The sequence below is a fragment of the Equus caballus genome, chromosome 22 (assembly GCF_041296265.1).
Source record: "Equus caballus isolate H_3958 breed thoroughbred chromosome 22, TB-T2T, whole genome shotgun sequence".
NCBI classification, from domain to species: domain Eukaryota; kingdom Metazoa; phylum Chordata; class Mammalia; order Perissodactyla; family Equidae; genus Equus; species Equus caballus.
The window spans coordinates 45,747,013-45,772,817 of NC_091705.1; the positions used below are offsets into that span (position 1 = coordinate 45,747,013).

At 40.4% G+C, this 25,805-nt stretch overlaps 1 protein-coding gene across 17 annotated transcripts in view; it reads right to left on the bottom strand.

Moving 5' to 3' along the window:
• The window catches only part of LOC100056167 (serine/threonine-protein phosphatase 4 regulatory subunit 1), a 78,212-nt gene that overhangs the window by 40,315 nt on the left and 12,092 nt on the right, over positions 1-25,805 (bottom strand). For 7 of the 17 annotated variants that reach the window (XR_011430841.1, XR_011430843.1, XM_023626801.2 and 4 more), the window contains one exon: positions 10,405-10,537. Coding sequence is in view for 14 of the 17 variants with exons in the window: in XM_023626801.2 (XP_023482569.2) it covers positions 10,405-10,537 (133 nt within the window). In the remaining 3 variants the exon portion in view is untranslated. Of the gene's footprint in view, positions 1-10,404; positions 10,538-14,306; positions 14,455-15,617; positions 15,768-21,224; positions 21,307-21,410; positions 21,539-25,805 lie in introns of those variants that run through there. The other 10 variants (XM_070247273.1, XM_070247274.1, XM_070247279.1 and 7 more) reach the window with 4 other exon arrangements.

A 25,805-nucleotide genomic window follows, 5' to 3' on the forward strand; every position in this document is an offset into this window, starting at 1 on the left:
AAGGGAACTCTACTATCTTTAAAACTCTTCCGTAAATCTAAGATTATTTCAAAATAAAGTTTAAAGACAAGACAAAACACAAAGACCAAAAAAACAAAAAAGCCAGAATGAAGTAATGCTAAACCCACCAGAAAAACTAAAATTATAATAACAATACCTAGTGCTGGCAAAGACACGGAGCAACAGGAACCCACAGACGTTATCGGTAGGAAAGCAAAATAGCACAGGTGATTTGGAAAACAATTTGGCAGTCTCTCACAAAGTTAAATATATACTTATCATTCGACCCCAGCAATTCCCTCTTAGATATTTAACCAATTTAAATGAAAACATATATCCACACAAGGGCTTCTAAACTATGTTCACACAAAGGCTTCCACACAAATGTTCATAGTAGCCTTACTCATAATAGCCATAAAATGGAAAAATGCCCACGTCTGTCAACTGGGGAATGCATACACAAAACACAGAATATCTATACAATGAAATATTACTCAGCAACAAAAAGGAAGAAACTACTGGTAACAACAGGGATAAATTTCAAATGCAGTTTGCTAAGTCAAAGAAGCCAGACAGAAAAGACCACAAACCGCATGATTTCACTTACATGAAATTTTCCAAAAGAGCAGAACTTTAGCATCACAAACTGGTGGCTGCCTGGGCCAGCAGCGTGAGGGAGGGAAGCACAGACTGCAAAGCGGCCAACAGGGAAATGAGGGGGTGATGGGAACGTTCAACTTGGTAATGGTGATGGCTGCATGGCTGTGTACATTCACCCAGACTCGTCTCACTGGACGCTTTAAGTGGGTGAATTTTATTGCATGACAAACACGCCTCACTAAAGCTGTGTTAAACAAAGACAGTGATGAGGGGCAAAGTCAGTGTGAGGAGCAGTGGCCTATGTGGCCTGGAGGCCTGGGCGTGGGAGAAGAGCGGCAAGCACTTCCGAAAGGTTCTTTGAACCAGCAGAAAGGAACCCCTGCCTGCCTCTGCCTGCTGCTCTGAGTACCTGATAATCCAGGAACAACACGTACCACTTTTGGTCACACATCAGGAGAATCAGCTGAAGTCAAAACCCACCTTGATTTTCAGGCCAAGAAGACTAGAAATGCAGAGTTTAAAGAGGTAGTCTTTTGGCTCAGCATCCTACAGGAAGGAATCCGTCAACTCAAGCCTGTCCTTGGAGAGACTTACACTATTCCTGGGATGAAAGGTCGAGATCCGGCAGCCAGAAGGCTTAGGGAAGTCGAAACAGACACTATAAAGTCCCTGATTACATTTCACTGGACCACATTCATGTCAGCCTCCCCAGGGAAATCAAGCAACTAAGATCCCCAATCTGCTTCTAGGGCCATAGAACAAAGAGACAGATCTGCATCCAGCCTCAAGTGGTCACAAGGGGGCTGCCCTCTTAAGGAAAGTGAAGGACAGCGTAAGAGAGGGCCCTGAAGCAGGGACAAGCCCACCACAGTGAATACAGAGCAGGAGAGCGCTGAAGATCCAAATGAACTGATGCTTTGGCAAACCTGGCTGCTTTACGGTGGGATGACCGAAGAGGCCACAGTGAAAGCAGAGTCCAGAAGCACCACCCTCAATACTTCTCACCATCAGCTCTACTAATGAAATGAAAGAAGAGAGAAAAAGCCTGCATGCCTGAGAAGAGTGTTGTGAAGATTAAACGAGCTCACGCACGGGAAGCTCATAGCACGGTACCTGGCACACAGTAAGCCCTCTAGCGTGCCAGCCATTGATAGGCAAAGAATTGCAATCAAAATGTCTATCAAAAGAGGGAAGCTTGAATAAATTATGATGTATCTATGCACGGGCATACCATACAACCATTTTTAAAGGTACCTGTAGATAATGCACTGAGTTGGAAAGGTGCCCACGATACATTAAATGAAAAAACAAGGTAAAGAATTTTACATATAGTATGAGCCCCTTTCTCACCAAATTATGTTTATGAAAATATGTGCACCACATGTACACATAAACACACTGGTATATAACATACGCATTTAGGGAAAAGTCTGGAAGGATATACTCTGAACTGTTCACAGTCATGACCTAAGATTGTAGTGGTGGAGAGAGAAATTCTCACTATTTAATTCCTGAAATTGCTAAATGACTCAAAGAGCAGGTATTATTTTTGTGAATTTTTTAAAATATAAAGAAAGAGTATGGCTCAATTTTACATGGCAATCTTCCCTGAAAATATAACTGTGGAATTAACCCTTCCTGCCTTTGTCTCTTCTTTCCCTCACCGACTCGTGTAGTTACAATCATGAGTTTAGCCCAACTAGCTCTAGACTCAGGGCACGAAGCTTGAAGATGAGCAAGCTGCAGGTCCTGTCCTGAAGGATCTCACAGTTGAAGCAAGAAAAGTAGGCAAGAAATCCATGATGACAAACAGCGATGGCATTCTTAAGACAGAGAAGAAGAACACGGAGGAGTAAGCAGGGAAGATGAGCAGGGGCCAGGCAGAGACGAGGAGAGGTGAAGACATTGGACCCAGATGTCGGAACAATCAGAAAGGACTTTAAAATAAGCAGGATTAATATGCTACAGGTCTGGAAGAGTCAGATATGCTTGGACAGTTAAGGAATACGGGAATTCTGTACTTTCTGCTCAATGATTCTGTAAACCTAAAATTGCTCACAAAAATAAAGTCTATTAATTAAAGAAAAAAAATGATTGTGAAATAAAGACTCTTTTCAGACAAACAAAATCTGTGAGAACTCATTGACAGCAGTCTTGTACTAACAAGAATTGGATTTTTTGTTTTTTGTTTTTAAAGATTGGCACCTGAGATAACAACTGTTGCCAATCTTTTTTTTTTTTCCTGCTTTTTCTCCCCAAATCCCCCCAGTACATAGTTGTACATTCTACTTGTGGGTCCTTCTAGTTGTGGCATGTGGGAGGCCACCTCAACGTGGCCTGACGAGCAGTGCCCAGGATCCAAACCAGCGAAACCTCGGGCCGCCAAAGTGGAGCACGCGAATTTAACCACTTGGCCACAGGGCCGGCCCCCTAACAAGAATTGTTGAAGGAAGTTCTTGAGACAAAAGGATACGTGATGGAAATGGGCATTTTACAAAAAGAAAGGAAAAGCATAAAACAGTTAAAAAAAAATTTACGTGCAAACATAAAAAATATTGTTATTTTCTTTCTTTCTTTTATTTAAAAGATAGTTGACTATCTAAAGCAATCTAGCAACAAGGTATTGCAGGGTTTATGAGGTGTGTAGATGTGAAATGTAGGAAAAGAGCACAATAGACAGGGGAGGGGAGCGGAAGCACTGCTCTAAGAGTCTCACCCTGTGGAGATGATTGGAATTACAAAAAAAAATTTAACTTTTCTTGAAAAGAGAAAAGTAGCAAGAAGAGTTGAGATAAACAGAAAACAAATAGCAAGATGGTAGATTTAAACCAAACCATATCAACAATAACATCAAATTTAATGATCTAAACATTCATATTAAAAGGCAGAGACTGTTAAACTAGATAAAAAAGCAACTATGGCCTTCTACGATAATCACACTTTAAATCTAAGACATACATAGGTGAAAAATAAAAGTATGGACAGAAATATACTACACAAACACTAATCGAAAGAAAGCTGGAGTGCATATATTAATATCAGACAGTAAGCTTCAGAAAAAGGAATATTACTTAGCAATAAAGAGGGACATTACACAGTGATAAAGAGACAGATTTTTTTTTTTAAAGATTTTATTTTTCCTTTTTCTCCCCAAAGCCCCCTGGTACATAGCTGTGTATTTTCTTAGTTGTGGGTCCTTCTACTTGTGGCACGTGGGACGTTGCCTCAACGTGGCCTGATGAGCTGAGCCATGTCCGTGCCCAGGATCCAAACTGGCGAAACCCTGGGCTGCCGAAGCAGAGCCAGCGAACTTACCCACTCGGCCATGGGGTCAGACCTGAACAGACAGATTTATTCAAGAGAAGAGAACAATACTAAATGTGTACGCACTCAAGAACAGAGCTTCAAAATACACAAAATAAAAACTGTTAGAACTAAAAGAAAAATAGATAAATCTATAATTAGAGTGGCAGATTCTAACATTCCTCTCTCAGTAATTGACAGAACAAATAGACAGAAAACAAATAAGAATATAGAAGTCCATGGGTCTGGCCCAGTGGCGCAGTGGTTAAGTTTGCACATTCTGCTTCAGCGGCCCGGGGTTCACTGGTTCAGATCCTGGGTGCGGACATGGCACTGCTTGGCACACCATGCTGTGGTAGGCGTCCCACATGTAAAGTAGAGGAAGATGGGCACAGATGTTAGCTCAGGGCCAGTCTTCCTCAGCAAAAAGAGGAGGATTGGGGACAGGTGTTAACTCAGGGCTAATCTTCCTCAAAAAAAAAAAAAAAAAACAAACAGAAGTCCTGAACAACGTTTTCGATCAACTTGTCCTGATTGACATTTATAAGCTACTTTACCCAAAAATACTGGGATGCACATTCTTTTCAAGTACCCATGGAACATTAACTAAGTTAGAACACATTCTGAGCCATAAAACAAATCTCGGCAAATTTAAAAAAAGAAAAATAATACAAAGTACATTCTCTGACCAAGAAAGACTTAAACTAAGAATCAGATAACAGAAAGATACCCGGAAAATCCTCAAATATTTGGAAATTAAACAACACACTTCTAAATAACTCATTGGTCAAAGGAGAAATCATTATGGACATTAAAAATACTTTACACTGAAAAGTAATGAAAATATTACATACCAGAACTTGAAGATGCAGCTAACATAATACTCAAGTACTTAAATATACTTAAAAGTAAAAGTACTTAAATAAAATTAAAAGTACTTAATATAGTACTTAATAGTAATCTTACAATGTAAAACGCAAATGTTATAAAAGAAAGACCAAAAAAATAAAGAGTTGAGCAACTCTCTCAAGAAGTAAGAAACAGAACAGCAATTAAATTCCCCCCCACCAAAAAACTCCAAGGAAGAAAATAATACCAAATAGAGCAAAAATTATTGAACTAGAAAATAAATATACAATAGAGAATATCAAAGCCAAAATTTGCTTCCTTGCAATAGCTAATAAAATGTATAATTCTCTGTAAAGAATTATCTAAGAAAAAAAAGAAAAGGCAACAATAACCAATAACAGGATGGAAAATGGGGCCATACTACAGATTTCACAGACAATAAAAAGAAAATTACCATTTTCAAACACATAATGAAATAACAGATCTAAGCAGTGATTATTTGTGACTATTAAAATCATTAGAAGAAATGCTGGTGAGGAATTTTATAATGAAAGAATCGAACACCTGCGCTCACAGCTCAATATTAACATCTCTAAAAGTAGGACACCAGATATTGTTTCCTGATGTTCTGTAATAAGAATTACACAAAACAACATATGAAGTATTGTTTAAAAATAAAATTGAAGCAGAATCTAATCAAGTCTCCAAGTGTAACTTTCAGTTTACAGAAATTACAGAGAACAAAGGAACGTGTTAAATTACACCATGAGAATAACGACCAACAAATCCAAATGTGGAAAATTCTACAAGACTAATGACCCATTCAACAAATAAATGATGTACACGGAATATGAGAGGGAGCTTCAACTAGAGATTAAAAGAGATTTAAGATCAAAAGGAAAAAAGCTGTAAACAAAAAAGACACATCTACCTAATGAAATGTGGGACCTTATTTGGATCATGATTCAAACAAATCAACCATAAAAAGGCATTTTGAACGTCATGGAAAAGTGAACATAGAGTGGTAGACTGGAAGTCAGAGAAAAGTGGCCATAGACTGGTAAACCGGAGAAAGGGAAAGGTGGTCATAGACTGGTAGATGGGAAGTCAGGGAAAAGGGGACATAGTCTGGTAGACCAGAAGGCATGCATTATTGTTAATTTTGTTGAGCGTGATAATGATACTCTAGTTAGATTTAAGTCTTTAACTGGATAAAATGATATGATGTCTTAGATTTCCTTTAACATATACCAGCCAAAAAGCACAAAACTTCTACAGAGAGAATGATCACATTTTATTGGGACATTAAAGAAAACCTAAATAAATGGAAAGATACATACACCACGTTTATGGATTGGAACTCTAAATATTGTTAAGAGGACAATTTTCTCCAAATTGACCTATAGATTAACCCAATCTAAATCTTAATAGGTGTTTTGCTTTATTAGAATCTGATGAGCTGATTTTGAAATTTACATGGAAATGCAAAGGACCAAGAATAACAAGTCACATCAAAGAAGAAAAACAAGATAAGAAGTCTTACTTGATCAAATATCAAGACTTACTACAGGGCCAGCCCCAGTGGCCTAGTGGTTAAGTTCAGTGCGTTCTGCTTTGGCAGCCAGGGTTCAGTTCCCAGGCGCGGACCTACACTGCCCTGTTAGCAGCCATGCTGTGCTGCCAGCCCACATACTAGAAAATGGAGGAAGATTGGCACAAGTGTTAGCTCAAGGTAAACCTTCCTCACCCTGCCAAAAAAAAAAGGCTTACTACAAATCTATAGCAATTAAGACAGTGTGGTATTGGCTGAGAGGGAGACAGTCCAGATAAAGACTATCATAAACAGATACTGGATTATAACAAAGGTGGCACCCCACAGCACTGAGGAAACAATGCATTTTTGATAAGTACTATTATGGCAATTTGGAAAATGAAGCTGGACCCTTCCTTTCACACAATGAATAAAAACTAATTTTAGATAGATTACAGATCTAAATGTAAAAGACAAAAAAACTAAATATATATTTTAAATAATATACTTTAAACATATTTAATATAAGTATTTGATAAATACTTAAATTATTTAATTTATATTTATTATATTTAATTTATATTAGATTTATTATATTTAATATATTTTAAATTTTTAATAAATTTAAATATTAAATATATTTAAATAATATTAAAATAATACAAAAGAACACGTTTATGATCTTGGGGTAAAGGAAGACACTTTAAAGAAACTTCAAAATGCACTAAGAATAAAGGAAAATGTTGATGAATTTAACCACATGAAAATAGCTCTGGTCACCAAAAGAACACCAAAAGGAACGCTAAAACACAAGCCACAGTATGAAAGAATTTACCATACTTAATTGACAAAGGTTTGAAATCAAGAATATACAAAGAATTTCTAGAAATCAGTAAGAAAAAAACAGTTAATCTCTCTTTCCCCTACCCTCCAACGAAAGACTTAAACAGGCACTTCACAAAAAAGAAATACGGATGTTCAACAAACACACGAAAAGGTGTTCAAACTCATAAATAAGGAAGATGTAAATTAAGATCACAATGCAATAGCACTACTACCACAGTAGCAGATTGGCTAAAACTTTAAAATCTGACAAGACCAACTGGGAAATAAAAAGCAGGGCAAAGACAGAGTGCAAACGGATGCAACTGCTCTGGAAAACTGGCAGTGGTCACAAAAGCAGAGGACAGCACACCCCGTCACACAGCAATCCTCCCCAGATAGACGCCCTACGGAAACGCAGACCAAGGTACATACACAACATCGTTCACGGCAAAATTGTTCACAATACCCAGAGCACCTGACTACTCTAACAGCAAATAGATAAATGTCAGTATATTCAAACAACAGAATACTGTTAGAAAAGGAACAAACTCAAAACTGTATGCAAAACCACATAGCAACACACCCTATATGACTTCATATATTTCAAGTTCAGAAACAACGAAAATAAATCACATTATTTGGAGGTAGATACTGAGATGTTAAAACTAGAAAGAAAATCAAAGATGTGATTAACATAAAAATCAGGCTGGTGGGTACGTCTTGGTAGGGAGGAAGTGGTGATGAGGAATGGTGGGGAGGACAGACTTCTGGGATGACTTGAGCAATGGCTACATGGGCATGTGCTTCATAAAAATTCCTTAGACTTTACATGCATGTTTTATTCAATTATCTGTATGTGTTATATTTCACAATAAAAGAAGTTTTAAAGAAAAGTGAAAAAAAGAGAAATTTAAGTAGAGAAACCATTGATAATCTCGATAGATGTAAAAGAAGCATTATATAAAATTCAGACCTCACTGATGATTTTTAAAAACCGTTGGTAAGTTTATTCTCTAAAGTAAATGATCTGTACTCTTCAAAAATGTCAACAATATCATGAGAGGCAAAGAAAGGCTGAGAACTGTTAGGGATTAAAGGAGACTAAAGAAACACCAAAATTAAACGCAATATATGATGCTGGATTGGATTCTAGACCCAAAAAACAAACAAAAACACCAATAAAAAAGACACTATTAGGATAACTGGCAAAAATTTGATTAAACTCTATATCTTAGACAGCAGCACTATATCAACGTTAAATCCCCTGATTTTGATAACTGTACTTGATTACATAAGTGAATGGTGAACATCCTTCTTAGAAAAATGCACCCCTTATCCTTGGGAGATACGTTCCAAGACCTCCAGTGGATGCCTGAACCCATGCAAAGCCACACTGTGGAGAAGGAGCGACTACCGCGTTTAGGAAAAGCAACATGACGTCTACAACTTATTCTCTGGTGGTTCCGCGGAAAAACATAAAACGACAGAATGATACATGTGGCAAAATGTTTAGGTAGCTACTAAAAATATACAACAAGATAGGAAAGGAAGAAATAAAGCTATCATTTTTCACAGACAACATCATCGTAGTATGTAGAAAACCCAACAAATCCACAGGAAAGTTATTAAAATTAATGAGTGAACTTAGTATATAGACACACACAGAAAATTTAAGAAAATCTTAAAAAATGGAAGGATTAGAAAACCAAATATTGTAAAGATGTTAATTCTTTACAAATTGACTTACAGATACAATGCAATTCTTATGAAAATCCCAGCAGGTTTTTTTTTCTACAAATTGACGAACTGGCGCTCAAACGCATTTGGAAACGCAAAGGGCCAAGAACGGCCAGGACAATCTTGAAGAGCAGAGTGGGAGCACTTATCCTACCTGATACCAAGACTGGGATGACAACGCCGCAGCAATGAAGATAGCGCGGTCTTGGTGCAACGACAGATAAACAGACCAGTGGAGCAGACTACAAAGTTCAGAAATGGACACTCGATTTAAGACGAAGGTGGCAATGCAGAGCACAGGTAAAAAAGAGTATTTTCAATCAATGGCACTGGGTCAGTTGGGTATCATATGGACGGAAATGAAACCTGACTTCTACCTCACGTCACACACAAACAAAAAAAGCAATTCCAGATGCATCATAGATCCAAACATGAAAGGTAAAACAATAAAACTTCAAGAAGACAATATAAGAAAATAGCTTGGCAGCCTTGGGGGAGGCAAACGTTTCTTATACATGACATGAAAAGGACTAATCATAAAAGAAAAAGTTGCTAACTCGTGAGCTACATTTAAATTAAGAACCGCTCATCATAAGACTGCTCCGAATACTGTCATTTCCCCATCTGTAAAATTGGGATAATAACTGGCCTCACTCAGTAGCAATTGCTGTGAATCCTTCTATGATTGAACAGATGCAAAAGCACAGAATATAATTTTTTTTAAGTAGGAGTAAATGGAAAGTAAGGAAAGAGACTCAGTGAGTATCATCTAGTCTTCACAGAAGAACAATGTACTTACGGGAAGATACCAGGGAAGGCCGCAGGTAGAGAAGTCCAGAGGACTGTTCAGAATGAGAGACAGGTGAGGGTTTCTAAGAGGCAGGAAAGGGTGTGTCTAAGGGGCGAGAAGGAAGATACAGAAGACAGAGTGCATGTCTGACGGAGGAAGGGAGACAAGAAGAGAGACATCTCCCCCTCTGAGACAGGACCGAAGAATGCTTTCAGATTCAGGTTTAGGTGGATCATAAATCGAAAGAGATGCCTTAGTTTCTGCTTTCTTCATGAAACAATAGTCAAGGTCATCTGCTGAAAGTAAGAGGCATAGTGTGAACCTGGGGTAGAATCCTGCCAGCACCATAAGGAGTGACAGAACATGGCAGGACAAGCGGCCCAAAAGGCCCAAAGCATGGTGCAGGCAAAAAGCAAAACAGGCGAGCAATGCTCCAACGGATGCTTCTCAATTACATGACGCATTTTACTTTTCTGAGTACCGTATATATGAAAGAAACCCAGTTCACCCTGATCCTAATTCAACACCATTAAATTTCATCACCATTTCCTTCCTGGCCACCAGGTGGTCCATAAAGCAGTAACAAGAATAATGGAAAAGCCTAACAAAATGGTGCCATTCAGACAGAATCCCAGCATCCTGGAGACAGCCCACATTCCACCCCATCCATGGGTCCCCTCAAAGCTGTCACAGAGAAGTGGCCGCCAGTGTCAGCTTAAACCAGACAGAACAGAGGGCTATAAATGTGCAAAGGGCTGGTTGAGCTTACCGGTTGAAGATGTTATCACTGAAAGCATACTTTTCCAGGAGAGTGAGTGGAGGCAGGTTATCCTGGCCTGGAATGTCCAAGAAGGCTGTTACCCTCATGCTGTCACAATGTGGACCGTAGTCTTCAAATCCATCTAAAGGGGAAGAGGGGAAGAACCACACTCATAAGTGTCCATCAACTGTGACAAGTCACACTTGGGCAAAGACATGGTCTTATAGCATGTTTTCTTCTTTCCCAGCCCTTTCGAACTGAAGCCTCTGACTATTGCAAATTTGACAATTCATCTATTGGTTTACAATCCAAGACAAGAGTGATAAGACCAGAGTCATAAAGAAAAGCTAAATGCCCTTTTTTTGGTGCTTCTGATGCATAAGCCACCTTAACCACCATGTATAGGAAGCCCTCCCCTATCAGGGAACTCAGAAACAAGGGATCAAAGAAGCTCATCCTTATGAAAAATGGCCATGGAGCTTTACGCAAACAGGTTTAAAATGGTCAAAAGAAAAACACGTAAGTTTCACCCTATAAGCGAGAATCGGACAGAAAGTCCTCCCCATATCTTGTCTTGTCCTAAATGTACTCATCTACAGCTTTATCCACTCTATGACATCAATTCCTATCAACCCACAGCCCTGGCCTGGCAACACCCAACCGACCCCTCCACATGGATGTCCAACAGGTTCCTCCAACTCACACTGGCCAAAAGTGAGTCAGCTGTCAAAGTAACTCTTCCTCCTTAAGTCTGCTCTTCTCTGCATCCCAAACTGAGGGCAGGCAGCCCCCTCCCTCTAAAGTATTGCGGTGACTGAACTCATGGGTCCTGGAGCCAAATATCCCTGGAATGGGATGAATCCCCCAGTTACTACTTACTAGCTGTGTGACCAGAGTAAGTGACTTAACCTGTCTACACTTCCATGTTCTCACATGTAGGGTGGGTATAAAACCACCCTACCCTGTGAGGATGTTCGAACAAATGAGTTCATGCTTGTCAGGACCTGCAGGACTTGGGCCCTTGTGGTCTGGCCAAGCTTGACCCTGGCCACCATCCTTTACGCACCTACACTTCAGGGCTGCAAATGCCTCCCTACTATCCCTTGCACTGAAATAGCTGGGCGAGAAGCACTGGTGCAAAAAAGCAGAGGGTTCCTACCTGGCAGACAGTCAGGTTAATTTAGGCACTAATTGATTAGAACTTTAAATAAGACATGACAAGTTTGTGTCTAAGTGCTTACTTTTCTTTGAAGCTCTAACCACATTTTTTCTCAACTAATTCTTTTAAGCTAGTAATTAGAGCTTATTAAAAATTTACACTGTCTAACAGTTACTCAGAATTTTAATAAAGAATTATACATTTGTAGGAAAAATATGTGACACAATCAAATATGTCATTTCTCTGCAGGATCCCTGCCAGGGATGAATGGGTCCACGTTGGGTCACAGCCAAGGCCCCAAACACAGGCCCTTTGTAGAAGCCATTCTCAGTGCATTTCAGGGCCCAGGGGGAACCTGCAGCCTCCACCCCACAGATGTTTAGAGCGCCATGGACCCAGTCTGGAGTGGACTTTTGACACTGTCTAAAGCAGTGGTTTCTAAACTTGTGGGGTCGCAGATAGCTTTGGAACCTGTTGATGTCCACAGACATACACGCTCAAAACTTTTCATACAGGATCAGGGGTTTCAAAAGATCCTCTGAGACCCTTCCGTGTACTTCACAGGTTAAGAACTGCAGTTTTAAAGTAATTGAAAATACGCAGGCACTCTTCAAAATACTCTGCTTATCAGAGAACTAAGGAACTTAGCAATTAGTTCCACAAAAGCATAATTGTTATTGGAGAATATTAATGACTCCACTACACTAACTATTTAAAACAACACTAACTACATACAAGGAAATAAAAGCCATAGCCAGAAAACATTGGATAATCACTAATCCTTATCGGTTACTTCCTACAAGCCAGGAACCCTGCTCAGAGCGCTCTGTACAGCGCAGCTCCTCAAATCCTGGCAACAACCATATCATTCCCCTGTTTCTGTTAAGGGAACTGAAGCTTAGACAGGTTAAGAAAGTTACCAAAGGTCACACAGCTAGTGAATGGCAGAGTCAGAATGTGAATTCCAACAGTCAGACTCTAGACTGGCACTATGCTACAGTGCCCGAGAGGAAACCTAAATTTAATTTTCAAAGAATCCCCTCCCACCCCCAATCTGGGCGTCAGGCACAGAGGTCCCTTAGTTCTTCAAATGAGCCCAAGTCCTCGTCTCAATGGTTTTGCACATGCTGTTCCCACGGCCTGGGACACTCCCACTTCTTAAACCCCTACCCCTGCCCCTGTCCCAGCTTGGTTCTCAGTGTCCAAAGAGCCCTCCCCTGACCCTTGGGAGAAGGCCAGTCTCTGGTTACGGCCTCTCCTGGAGCTGTGGCTCTCCTGCCCTAACACTCCCCACAAAGGTGCTGGCAGCGGGTTTTGAGACTGCTCGTGTCTGTCTCTCAGCCGCTCTGCCAGCTCCACGAAAGGGCTATAACTGCAGCACCCAGGACAGCACCTGGTAAGTAGCAGATGCTCAATAAAAAGTAGTGAAATGAAGGAACAATACCACCAAAATATACTTAAATGAATGCAAACAAATATTGGAAAAAATGGATGTTATAATACAGAATCATAAAGAAGCAAGAAAGAACCTTAGAACATGCCTTGATAAACTCCCTCATTTTATAGATAAATAGTAAACAGACGTGCCCCCAAAGCCAGTGGCAGACCTGGGTTTCTTACAACCCAAACGTTCTCCATTCCAGCCCAGTGTTCTTTCAAGGGATGCACAGAAAAATCAACTAAGACAAAGGCCGAAGGAACAGCGAAGGCAAAGGGAAAGGCCATGGTCTCCGAGGCAAGTGAAGGAAGCTGAAAGAGACTTCTACTTCCCGCCAAGAAGATAAAAGACCCTCATGGTTTACACAACTAGAACACCAGAAAAAAATAATGAAACAGCAGTTTTCAGGGACTAGACAATAGGCCGCACAGGACTAGGATCCCTCAGAGAAGGGACACAGACAAGGAGAACCCTGAGATGGCGGCTGCTGACCACCCGGAGGGCTTCCAGCCCCAGAAAAGGAAGCGTGAGGAGGCCAAAGGGGCGACTTTGCAGGAGAGGGAGCCACAAAGGTCAGAAGATCCCCCTGGAAGCTGCAGCTGAGTTTGCACACGTGCGAGAAATCTGCAGAGGCTGGGAGGAGCTGGCAGAGATCATTCCGGCTCACACGCAGTGAGGAGCTGCCTGTTCCCACCAGCAGCGGAGAGAGACCGCAATGCAGGCGCTGCCTAAGTAGGAGGGTTAAATCAGTCTCAACGAAAACCTTCCCAGCCCCGCCCAAGCAGGGCTTGAAATCCAGCCGCAACGGAGTCCAGCCCAATCGAAGGACGTCCTAACAAAATCCAACATTGCTGGATTTATACGATTTATACAGTAAAATCTAACAACTGACAACCCAAAATTCTTAATGTCTGGCACCCAAATATTATCAAGAATGAAGGGAAGCAAATAGTATGAGCATAACCAGGTAAAATGATTAAACATAAGAAGTTCCCAAAATGCCAGAGGTGATGGAATTAAGAGAAAATGATCTTTAAACAGCAATTAGAAGAATGCTCCATATATTCCAGGAAAACAATGATGGTGAGAGAACTAGAAATATAAAAAAAGACCCAAATGTAAATTCAAGAGATGAAAAACACAATAAATGAATCAAAAGATAAACTGAAAGAAATTAACAGATTAGACAATTGAAAAAAAATCAGAGAACTCGAAGATATAATAATAGAAACTATCCAAAAGGAAGCACAGAGAGAAAAAAGCGGAAAAAATAAAAGAACAAAGCATCAGTTACCTGCAGACAATATTACGCACCATAACATATGTGTAATTGGAGTCCCAGAAGCAAAGTAGAGATGGAGTTGGGGCTGGCCCAGTAGCACAGTAGTTAAGTTCACGCACTCCACTTTGGTGGCCCAGGGTTCGCAGGTTTGGATCCTGGGCGTGGACCTAGCAGGCCACACTGTGAATACACATAACAGAATTCCACATAACAGAGAAGACTGGCACAGATGTTAGCTCAGTGACAATCTTCCTTAAGCAAAAAGAGGAAGAATGGCAACAGATGTTAGTTCAGGGCCAATCTTTCTCACAAAAAAAAAAAAAGAAAGAAAGAAAAAGAAGAAGAGATGAAGAAAACAGAAAATTTTAGAAAAATAACGGCTGAAAAAAAAATTTTTTTTAAAGATTTTACTTTTTTTCCTTTTTCTCCCCAAAGCCCCCCGGTACATATTTGTATATTTTTTCAGTTGTGCATCCCTCTAGTTGTGGCATGTGGGATGCCACCTCAGCATGGCCTGATGAGCGGTGCCATGTCCTCGCCCAGGATTCGAACCGATGAAACCCTGGGCCACCAAAGTGGAGCACGTGAACTTAACCACTCAGCCACAGGGCTGGCCCCTGAAAATTTTTTTAATTTGATAAAATTATAAGCCGCCAGATTCAAGAAACTCTACAAACCCCAAGCAGAATATACATAATGAAATATCACACTAAGGGGCATCACAATCAATCACTCAAAATCAGTATAAGGAAAGCAGTCAGAGGAAAAAAAGAAACATTACATTAAAAAACAAAGAAAGTCCAGCAGTAGACTTCATGTCAAAAACCATTCAATGAAGAAGATGGAACGATATCTTTAGAGCACTGAAAGGAAGAAAAGAAACATTAACCAAGAATTTGTTACTCAGAGAAATATCTTTCAAAATTTAAGGAGAAATACAGACTTTTTCAAACAAACAAAAGCTGAAAGGATGCATTGCCCGTAAACACGAACTATGAGAAATGTTAAAGGAAGCTTCTCAAACAGAAGGAAAACAATACCAGATGGAAATCTGAAGCTACTCAAAAGAAGAGGGTCAGGAATGGCAAATATGTGGGCAAATATAAACAAGCATTTCTTTCTCATTTTACAATATCTCTTTAAAAAATACCTACTACTAAAGCAGAAATAAGGACAACGCATTATCGATTTACAGTGCATCCAGAAGCAAAGCAGCAGTACGGCAAGAGAGCAAAGTAAAAGACACACGGCTTAGACAGGAAAGCGAAAGTGTCTTTATCCACAAACACGATTGTCCGTGCAGAAGACCCGAATGAAATTACAAAGAAGACACCAGCACTCACAGGTGAGTTTTGCAAGATTGCAGGATGTAAGTAAATATACAAAAAGACGTTGTAGGTGCCGGCCCGGTAGCATAGTGGCTAAGTTCATGTGCTCTGCTTCGGTGGCCCAGGGTTGGCAGGTTCAGATCTCAGGCATGGACCTACACACCACTTGTCACATACAAAATAGAGGAAGATTGGCACAGATGTTAGCTCAGGGCCTATCTTCCTCACGAAAAAGAAAGAAGTTGTATACTAGCAATACACAATTAGATATTGAAACTATAAAAATAACATTGATGACAGCATAAAAAATATGACATTCTTGGGGATAAATTTAACAGAATATGTCCAAATCCTATAATGAGAGAAACTTTTTAAAGCATTTTTTAAATAGAACTATACTGGGGGACGTTGATAACGGGGGAGGCTACACATGTGTCGAAGCAATGGGTATATGGGAAATTTCTGTACCTTCTGCTCAATTTTGCCGTGAACTTAAAACTGCTCTAAAAAATAGACTTTTTTTTTTCTTTGAGGAAGATTAGCCCAGAACTAACATCCGCTGCCAATCCTCCTCATTTTGCTGAGGAAGACTGGCCCTGAGCTAACATCTGTGCCCATCTTCCTCTACTTTCTATGTGGGGCCTGCCACAGCATGGCTTGATAAGTGGTGCCTAAGTCCATGCCCAGGATCCCTATCAGCAAACCCTGGGCCACTGAAGCAGAATGCGCAAACTTAACCACTATGCCACTGGCCAAGCCCATTAATAGACTATTTTTTATTTTATCTAATATTCATAAAACATATATATTATATCCAGAATATGTAAAGAATTCTTAGAGCTTGATTTTTAAAATAGGGAAAATACTTTGAATAGACACATCACCAAAGAAGAGATACAAATCACAGCTAAGCAGAAGAAAAGTATTCAATATCATTAGTAATCATTAGTAACCAGGGAAATGTCAATTAAAACCACAATGAGATAACACTACCGCCCACTAGGCAGGCTAAATTTTTTTTTAAAACTGACTATGTTATGTTGGCAAGGATATGGGGCAACTAGATCTCTCACACATTGCTGGTGGAAATGCAAAATGGTACTGCTACTAAAATGGTTTGGGAGTTACTTAAAAAAAATAAAAACACATTTACCATCTGACCCACCAATCCTAGGTATTTGCTCAAGAGAAACGAAAACATATGTTTACACTAAGACTCGTATTTGTGTTTTCACAGCACCTGTATGCATAATAGCCAAAAACTGGAAATAACCAAAGTATCTATCAACTGCTAAGTGCATAAACAAATTGTTGTATTTCCATACAATAGACTACTTCTCAAAAATAAAAAGGAATCAGGGCTGGCCCGGTGGTACAGCAGTTAAGTTCGCGCAGCCTGCGGTTCACCGGTTTGGATTCTGGGTGTGGACCTATGCACCACTTATCAAGCCATGCTGTGGCAGGCATCCCACATATGACGTAGAGGAAGATGGGCACAGATGTTAGCTCAGGGTCAATCTTCCTCAGCAAAAAGAGGAGGATTCGCAGCGGATGTTAGCTCAGGGTTAATCTTCCTCAAATAAATAAATAAATAAATAAAATAAAAAGGAATAAACTACTAATATGCAATAACATAGATGCATCTCAAAAGCATTACACCAAATGAAAGAGGCTAGACACAAATGATTTCATACTGCATAATTCTGCCAATATGAAATTCTAGAAAAGACAAAAATATAGTAATATATAGCAGACCAGCAGTTGCCTGGGATCAGGGGTGGGGAAAGGTGTGATGGCCAATGCACATGACATGACTTTTGGGGTGCTGGAAATGTTTTCTGTCCTGACTGCGATTGTGCAATTGTGGTCACTCAACACTATGTACTTGTTATGATTCATTTTAAGAAATTAAACTTCCAAAAAAAGAAATTAAACTTCAGTGAATATTATTAAATGTAAATTGTACTTCAGTAAAGGTGACTTAAAAAAAGGAAGACAGGAAGAAGGGAGAAAGGAAGGAAAGGAAGAGAGAAGAAAGGGAAGAGGGGAAGAAGGGAGAAAGCAAGGAAGGAAGGGAGGAAGGGAGGAAAGAAGGAAGGGAGGAAGGAAGGAAGAAAGGGAGGAAGGAAGGAAGGGAGGAAGGAAGGAAGGAAGGAAGGGAGGAAGGAAGGGAGGAAGGAAGGAAGGAAGAAAGGGAGGAAGGAAGGAAGGGAGGAAGGGAGGGAGGGAGGGAGGAAGGGAGGAAGGGAGGAAGGGAGGAAGAGAGGAAGGGAGGAAGGGAGGAAGGGAGGAAGGAAAGGAGGCAGGGAAGAAGGAAGGGAGGAAGGAAGGAAGGAAAGGAGGCAGGGAAGAAGGAAGGGAGGAAGGGAGGAAGGAAGGAAGGAAGAGTGGAAGGGAGAAAGGAGGAAGGGAGGAAGGAAGGAAGGGAGAAAGGAAGGAAGCGAGGAAGGGAGGAAGGAAGAAAGGGAGGAAGGGAGGAACGAACGGAGGAAGGAAGGGAGGAAGGAAGGGAAGGAGGGAGGAAGGAACGAAGGAAAGAAGGGAGGGAGGAGGGGAGGAAAGAAAGAAGGAAGATGAGTAGAAGACTGTCCATTCCTCTATCTTCCTAAGCTGGTTTTATGAAAGCAAGAATGGATCTACTTGGCAAGTTGCCGGCACTGCTGTGATGAAAACAACTCCTAAGGGGCCGGCTCCGTGGCCAAGTGGTTAAGTTTGCATGCTCTGTTTCAGTGGCCCAGGGTTTCGCTGGTTCGCATCCTGGGCACAGACGTGGTGCCGCTCATCAGGCCACGCTGAGGCAGCATCCCACATGCCACAACTAGAAGGACCCACAACTAAAATATACAACTGTGTACTGGGGGGATGTGGGGAGAAAAAGCAGAAAAAGAAAAAGAAAACAAAAATATTGGCAACAGTTGTTAGCTCAGGTGCCAGTCTAAAAAACCAAACAAAAACAAAAAAACAACTCTTAAGAGTATCTAACTTCCTTTACTCGAATTCCATATTTATGAAGTGACTTTGTCATCTTAACAATGTCTTTGAGAATTCCGATTCAGATCTAGAGAACGTAGAGTACTTACGAGTCCATGGGAAGTCGCGCGGTCTTCAAGTAAACCCCAATTCATTTTAAAGGTATGCAGGAATATATTATCTATATAATATAATAATATTATATAACATATATAATAATATATCTTAAAACTGCCAGGCTATTTATATTTGTTAGTATGGTCCTATTTGCCCCTGAACGGTTCTGAAAAAGCACTGTCAAGTTCTTACCCTAGACTTTATCCAGTGGGAAGCTACTGACCTTGACAGCTTAGCCTTCTAGGTAAATACTCATCTCGTTATAACAAATAAACTGAGATTCTGATTTCTATTTTAACATCAGTCCCCTTTTCATCCTGATTTTATTACCTGAACTCAGTGTAGATTATCAGAGGAGCATGGGCTTTTGACAACTACATCCAAACCCCAGTTACTGGGATTTCTTTCCGACAACTTACGGTGGAGTTGACAAGAAAGGAACTCTCTCCCATCAAAAAAAAAAAACCCCACAGAAATCTAGATAAAATATTTAAAAATATAGGAAGGCAGGAAGGACATCCCCAATGCCAGAAAGGAAGACAGAAGTCAAAGTGAGAGCAGTTAGCAGAAGGTCATCCCCTACGGTCAACATTGAAGACCCGGATATAGGTCTAAGATACTAGATTTCTGATACCCACATGGGGATAAAAGATATGGGTAGTGAATTTGAAACCACGACCCCAATATAACACAGTTGTGGAAAGTGGACTACGGTTAGGATGGGAGTGGGGGGAGGGGTAGTCACACTCAAGAAGCAAAGCCAAAGGCTACATGACCTACGAGTAGAGCCCAGATTTACACCACCTGCAAAGTGTAGAGCCCCACACTGAACTGCTGAGAGCATCACTGTCCAGGTTTCTTCCAATCCCAGGCATCCCAGCGGAAGCAAACAAGAAGCTGTTCTAAACAGACTTTCACAATCCAAAAAGCATGCAACTTCGTAAAGTACTCCTACTGAAGGTAAACAGGCAATAAAAATTTCAAACTATACATGGTTACGAACCATCAAGAGGAAGAGTAGCAGACACAACAAATGAGAATTTGCACACCAAGATTAGAAATATTAGAAAAATATGAAACAGACTATGAAATAATTATGCATAGAATGAGAACAATTAAAAAAATAGATATCATAATGACAAAAGAAGAGAGTGAGAAGAATAGTCACACTTGAAAAAGAACCAAGTAGAAATGAAAAATAGAGACCATTTAATTAAGAATTCAGTAGCTGACTTAAATAGCAGTTTAGATACAGCTCAAGAGAGAGTTAGTGAGCTGGAAGATTGATCTGACTAATGACCCAGAACACTGCACAGAGAAATAAAGAGTTGAAAAATACACGACAGCAATTAAGGCACATGAAGAATGGAATGCTAAGATAAGTCCAATAGGAATTTCAGAAGGAGCGATTATGGAAAATAGGCAGAGGCAATATTTAAAGAGATAATGACTAACAATTTTCCAGAATGGAAAAAAAAGATGACTATTCAATTTCAAGAAGTACAAATCCTGAACAGAATGATTAATAACAAATCCATATTTAGATGCACTGCAGAATATCAACGGCAAAGAAAACAGAAAAATTAAAGACTAAATGCCAGATCTCTCACTTAAAAGATGTTAGAGGCATAACATATAATTGATAAGCGTGTGAGGCCTTGAGTCAAAGTATCTGATTCTGAAATCCAACTCTGTCTCTTCTAAGGTATGTAACTCTGGATACATATCGCACCTCTTTGATTCTCAGTTTCCTCACCCTAAAATGGATGCATACCTTAGATGACTGTGGTAGTGTAGATTAAATGACACTGGATAGATAGAAAGACAGACAGACAGATATAGTTATACAGCATCTGACACACACAAGCATTTTGAAAGTATCAGCTGCTATTACTATCAAATTAGTGAGCACATTATATTACTGATATTGTTTGTATTTCTCTCTGTAGAGTTCAAGGCAGCCACAGCCACTAGAAAGTGTGTGTAGGTTGGGGTGGGGGGATTCCCAGAAAGGAAAACATCAGAGAGGGGAAGCCTCTGCAGGAAACTCAGCCCAAACGCTGGCTTGACCCCTAAACCATGCATTTTGTGGCAACTCCAGAGCATAGCTAAGGTTAAGAGAACTGAACTAAGATTTGGGCTACTATCCACTACAGGAGACACAGACGTAACAGTTTGACATCAGTCAATTTAAGTGCCTACTAAAATAAAACAAAACACAACAAAAAAGTCAACACTCTTTAGAGGCATATAACAGAATCCAGAGATTTTACATCTCATAATATTCACAACATCCAGGTTATAATCCAAAACTACTCAATAAACAAAGAAACATGAAAACTAGCTAAAATAGAGAAAAATCCAGATTGACCCTGAAAGGATCCAAATGTTGGAATTACAGACAAGGATTTTACAGCAACTATTATAAAATGTTTATGGATATAAAGAAAAATATGCCTATAATGAGTAAAAAGATTCTCTATTTTAGCTAGATGATAATGTTGAAAGTAGCAAAGAAAAATAAACATTACATACAAGGAATAAGGATGCAAATTATCTCTGATTCCTCATCAGAAAGAGTGGAGGCAGAAGACCATGGAATCACATCTTTGAAGAACTGAAAGAAAAAACTGTTAATCCAGTACTTGAAATCCAGAGAAATATCCTTCAAGAATGAAGATGAAATAAAGACAATGTCAAATTAGAGAAAAAAAAAAAGACCATTCAGGGCAAGCCCGGTGGTGCAGTGTTTAGGGTCGTGCGCTCCCCTTCAGCAGCCCAGGATTCACGGGTTCGGATCCCAGGTGCAGACCTACATGCTGTTCATCAAGCCACACTGTGGCAGTGTCCTACACACAAAAAAATAGAGGAAGAGCACAGATGTTAGCTCAACAACAATCTTCCTTCAAGCAAAAAGAGGAAGACTGGCAACAGATGTTAACTCGGGGCCAATCTTCCTCACCAAAAAACAAAAAGAAAGAAAGAAAGAAAGAAAGCAAAGAAAAATCATTCATTTTTTAACATACCCTTTTAAACACAGTCAGCCAACATAGACTACAAGAAATGCTAAAAGAAGTTGTGCAGGCTGAAGAAGAATGATACCATTTGGAAACTATCTTCAAAAGGAATCAAGAACATTGGAAATGGTAAATTTGGGGGTAAGTTTTTTAAAAAACTATTTTTCCTCTTAATTTCTTCAAAATACATACGATGCTTAAAGCAATACAAAGCAAAAATTATAACTTCATATCATATGCAGATATACTATATAATCAAAACTATAACATAAAGTAGGAAGGTAATAAGTGGAATTATACAGTTGTCAGCTTTCAACATTTTACATAAAATGGTGCATTAATAACTCTAAGTAGACTGTTTCTGTCTCCACAGCTGGACTTGTAGGCCCTTTACACCCTGGGACCCTGTCATATAACACGTGGCACACATTTAACAAATATTGGTTCCTGCAGACATCAGTCTCCTCAGACTTTGCTTGCCAGGATTCAATCCATGAGAGTCTAGCAGCCCCAGAGGAAGCTGAGAAAACCCAGTTTCCACAAAAACAAATGTGAGGTGTAGCAATTGGCCTAAAGCCACCTGGAGCTACACCCACAAGATGAGCTAGAAAGTAACCAAGACAATAATTCACTTCTGTTCACAAAAATGAGAGATCTTACCTTCAGAAGAGAGAAAGTAGGTCAAAAATTATCACACAGGGCCAGCCCCAGTGGCCTAGTGGGTAAGTTTGGCACGCTCTGTTTCGGCAGCCCAGGTTGGGTTCCCGGGTGTGGACCTACACCATTTGTCTGTCAGTGGCCATGCTGTGTTGGCGGCTCACAGACAAAAAGAGGAAGATTGGCAATGGATGTTAGCTCAGACGAATCTTCCTCAGGAAAAAAAATCATATAACTGCTAAAATAAAATAAATGAAACCTCACATTCAATATAAAGTGCACGAGTTAATAAAAAATACTAAATCATCCTAATAATGAGTATAGTAGAATTAAATTTTGGTAATTCATATTAAGTACTTAAGGAGGGGCAGAGAGGAAAGACGTGTAAAGTTCATCTGAAACAGTAAGAAATCTGAATCATAGGGGGTTTTGTTCAGTATTATTTTAAGAATGGAATTAGTTCTCGTCCTCCACAGCACAAAGAACCAGGTCATCTAACAGTTGCCTCTCTGGGAGAGCTCTGGCTCTGCACTAAGAGCCGAAGACAGCCAGCCTCCTTTGCATCACGGCTTGGTCCCGCACTCTCAGATTGCAGCTCTGACCCTAGCCGGCCAGGCTGCAGATGCACAGCCAGTCACCCAGTCTCAGAGTACGACAGCTTGGGACAGCATATCCCCAAGTGCGATACGTGGAAGGTACGTGAAACATCACTAAATCACACAGTGGGAAAGTTACCCACTTCTCAATTCCCTGATTAAACCAAAGAAAGTTCCCTTTGGGTCCTAGCATGTCTCGGACACTTGCCTAAAACCAGTTCACCTTCCTTTTTAAAACAGCCAGGTCTCAAGCTCAGAATCTTTTGCAGGCAACTGTGTCTATCTAGAATTTAATAATGTTATTCTATTTTTGTCTTATGATATTTTGGTGAAGTTTCATGTTGAGCAACTAGTACCAGTTTTCCAAAACGTGTTTAAATAAAAGAACTTATTTGATATAAAGAAAATACAGGTGGTATATAGATAAAGCCAAAAACAGGAAAAGCAGTACACAAATGACTGACGTCTGAAAAATACTGGATTGGTGTAATCCAAGGAAAATATTCCCACTAATAACATCACATTCATATGCAAATAATACTGCCTACTATTCCAAGTACTGAAAATCTTTCAGAGAGAGAGAGAGAGAGAGAGGGAGGGATGAACATTATCCCTTGTGCGGATCAACACCCCAGCCAGTCACAATTAGAAAATACTACCTGAGTCCAAATTAACGAGTATCAGTGAGATTCTGACTTTTTATCTGTAAATGATGTATCAGATTTCCTGAGCAACTCCGCAGAAGCACCAGTTTACTAACATGTACATGCAAGCAAGATCTGGACCCCCTTCCCACAAAGTCAGCGAGACCAGCCAGCATTGTCTTCAGTGTCAATTGTGAAGGCACTCTGACCAGGTACTGTGATTAATAACCTCTTCCCATGATGTTTTAATGTGTTTTTTTTATTAAGTCTTCAAAGACAAACTAAATCAATCAACAGCTGATGAACTATATAACAAGAGAGCAGGATTTCTCACCCTCAGCACTATTAATGCGTTCACCCTCTGTTGTGGAGGCAGTGCATTATTATAGGACGTTCAGCAGCACTCCCGGCCTCAACTCACTAGATGCCAGGAGCACCCTCTCCTCAAGCTACGACAAGCAAAAACATCTCCAAACATTGCTACATGTCCCCAGATGAGAACCACTGTGAAACAGAAAGACATAGGGGCCGGCCCTGTGGCCGAGTAGTTAAGTGCGCGCGCTCTGCTTCGGCAGCCCAGGGTTTCGCCAGTCCAGATCCTGGGCATGGACAGGGCACCGCTCATCAAGCCATGCTGAGGTGGCGTCCCACATAGCAGAACTAGAAGGACCCACAACTAGAATATACAACTATGTACTGGGGGGCTTTGGGGAGAAGAAGAAAAAGAAAGAGAAAGACATACCAGGTACTGTTACCTGAGCAGCCCCTGGTGAGTGGATGGTCCCATAAAGTGAGGGATTTGGGGTCAGTAGGGACTATCTGGCACCTCATCTCCCACTATTCCTTCTCCCCTTCACTGTCCTCTCCTCCAGCCACACAGCTCCTTGCTGTTTCCCACACACTCCAATACCTCCTTGGCGAGGGGCCACTGCACTGCTCGGCAATTGCCTCTGCTAGAACTCTCCTCCCCAAGATGTCCTCTCTGATAACATCCTTTTCCTCTTTAAAACCTCTGCTCCTAGGGGCTGGCCCCGTGGCCGAGTGGTTAAGTTCGCGCGCTCCGCTGCAGGCGGCCCAGTGTTTCGTTAGTTCGAATCCTGGGCGCGGACATGGCACTGCTCATCAGACCACGCTGAGGCAGCGTCCCACATGCCACAACTAGAAGAACCCACAACGAAGAATACACAACTATGTACCGGGGGGCTTTGGGGAGAAAAAGGAAAAAATAAAATCTTAAAAAAAAAAAAAAAAAAAAAAAACCTCTGCTCCTTCACCCTTTCAGTGAGGTCCTCCCTGAGCAGGTTATTTTGAAATTGCAAACCTCCCACGTACAGCCCACCTTACCCTGATCTACTTTTCTGTTTTTCCAGAGAATTATCATCTTTTAACACACAAAACATTTACTTCGTCAGTTCACTGGGTATCAGCTGGTCTGCTCCCCCACCCTCACCCCCACCCTCAGGGCAAAAACCTTTGACTCAGTAATATGCCTGGCACACAGCAGGCACTCAATCAAAGTTGTTGAATGAATGGTAAAGATCTGCCAGGCTAGCTTGCTGTGCCTCCTGACAGTGGCAGTAGCACATAAAATGACTCCTGTTCTCAAAAGAGTTTTCTAGAATTTACATTTCTAGCCACTGCTAACAGGGCACGTTGTCTGGCAACTGTTCATAGGCAAAAGAAGTTGAGGTCTACATGGTGATACCACAAGCAGTCGATTATCCTGAGGCCCAACAAGTCCAGGTCACCCGGAAACATCAGGAACATTAAGCATTCAAGTGAGAAATGAAATATGAAGTAGCATATAATTCCTTGTCCACATTTTTTCATTGTATTTTCTTACATGTGAAAAAAAGTTACTCCATTCATGAAAGCTTAATATAATGCAGAAAAGCAAAGCCTTCATCAGAAAATAGTTTCTAATAATACTTTCAAACCTTCTTGGCTCAAAATATTTTTTTTTAAATTTTTTTAAAATTAAAAAAAAATATTGACCAAAATTTTTTTCTAAATTAAAAAAAAACAATATTGACCATGACTGACTTCATCTGCCATCTATGCTATGAACTTGTGAGCAGCAGCTGCCTTCTAAGTTTCTGCCCATATCAGGTTCACTGCAAGTTTACACAAGACATCACTGACCCTTTACCAAAATGATGAATCATTTAAAGCTAACAAAGACAGCGTAGGAAGGGCCTGGAG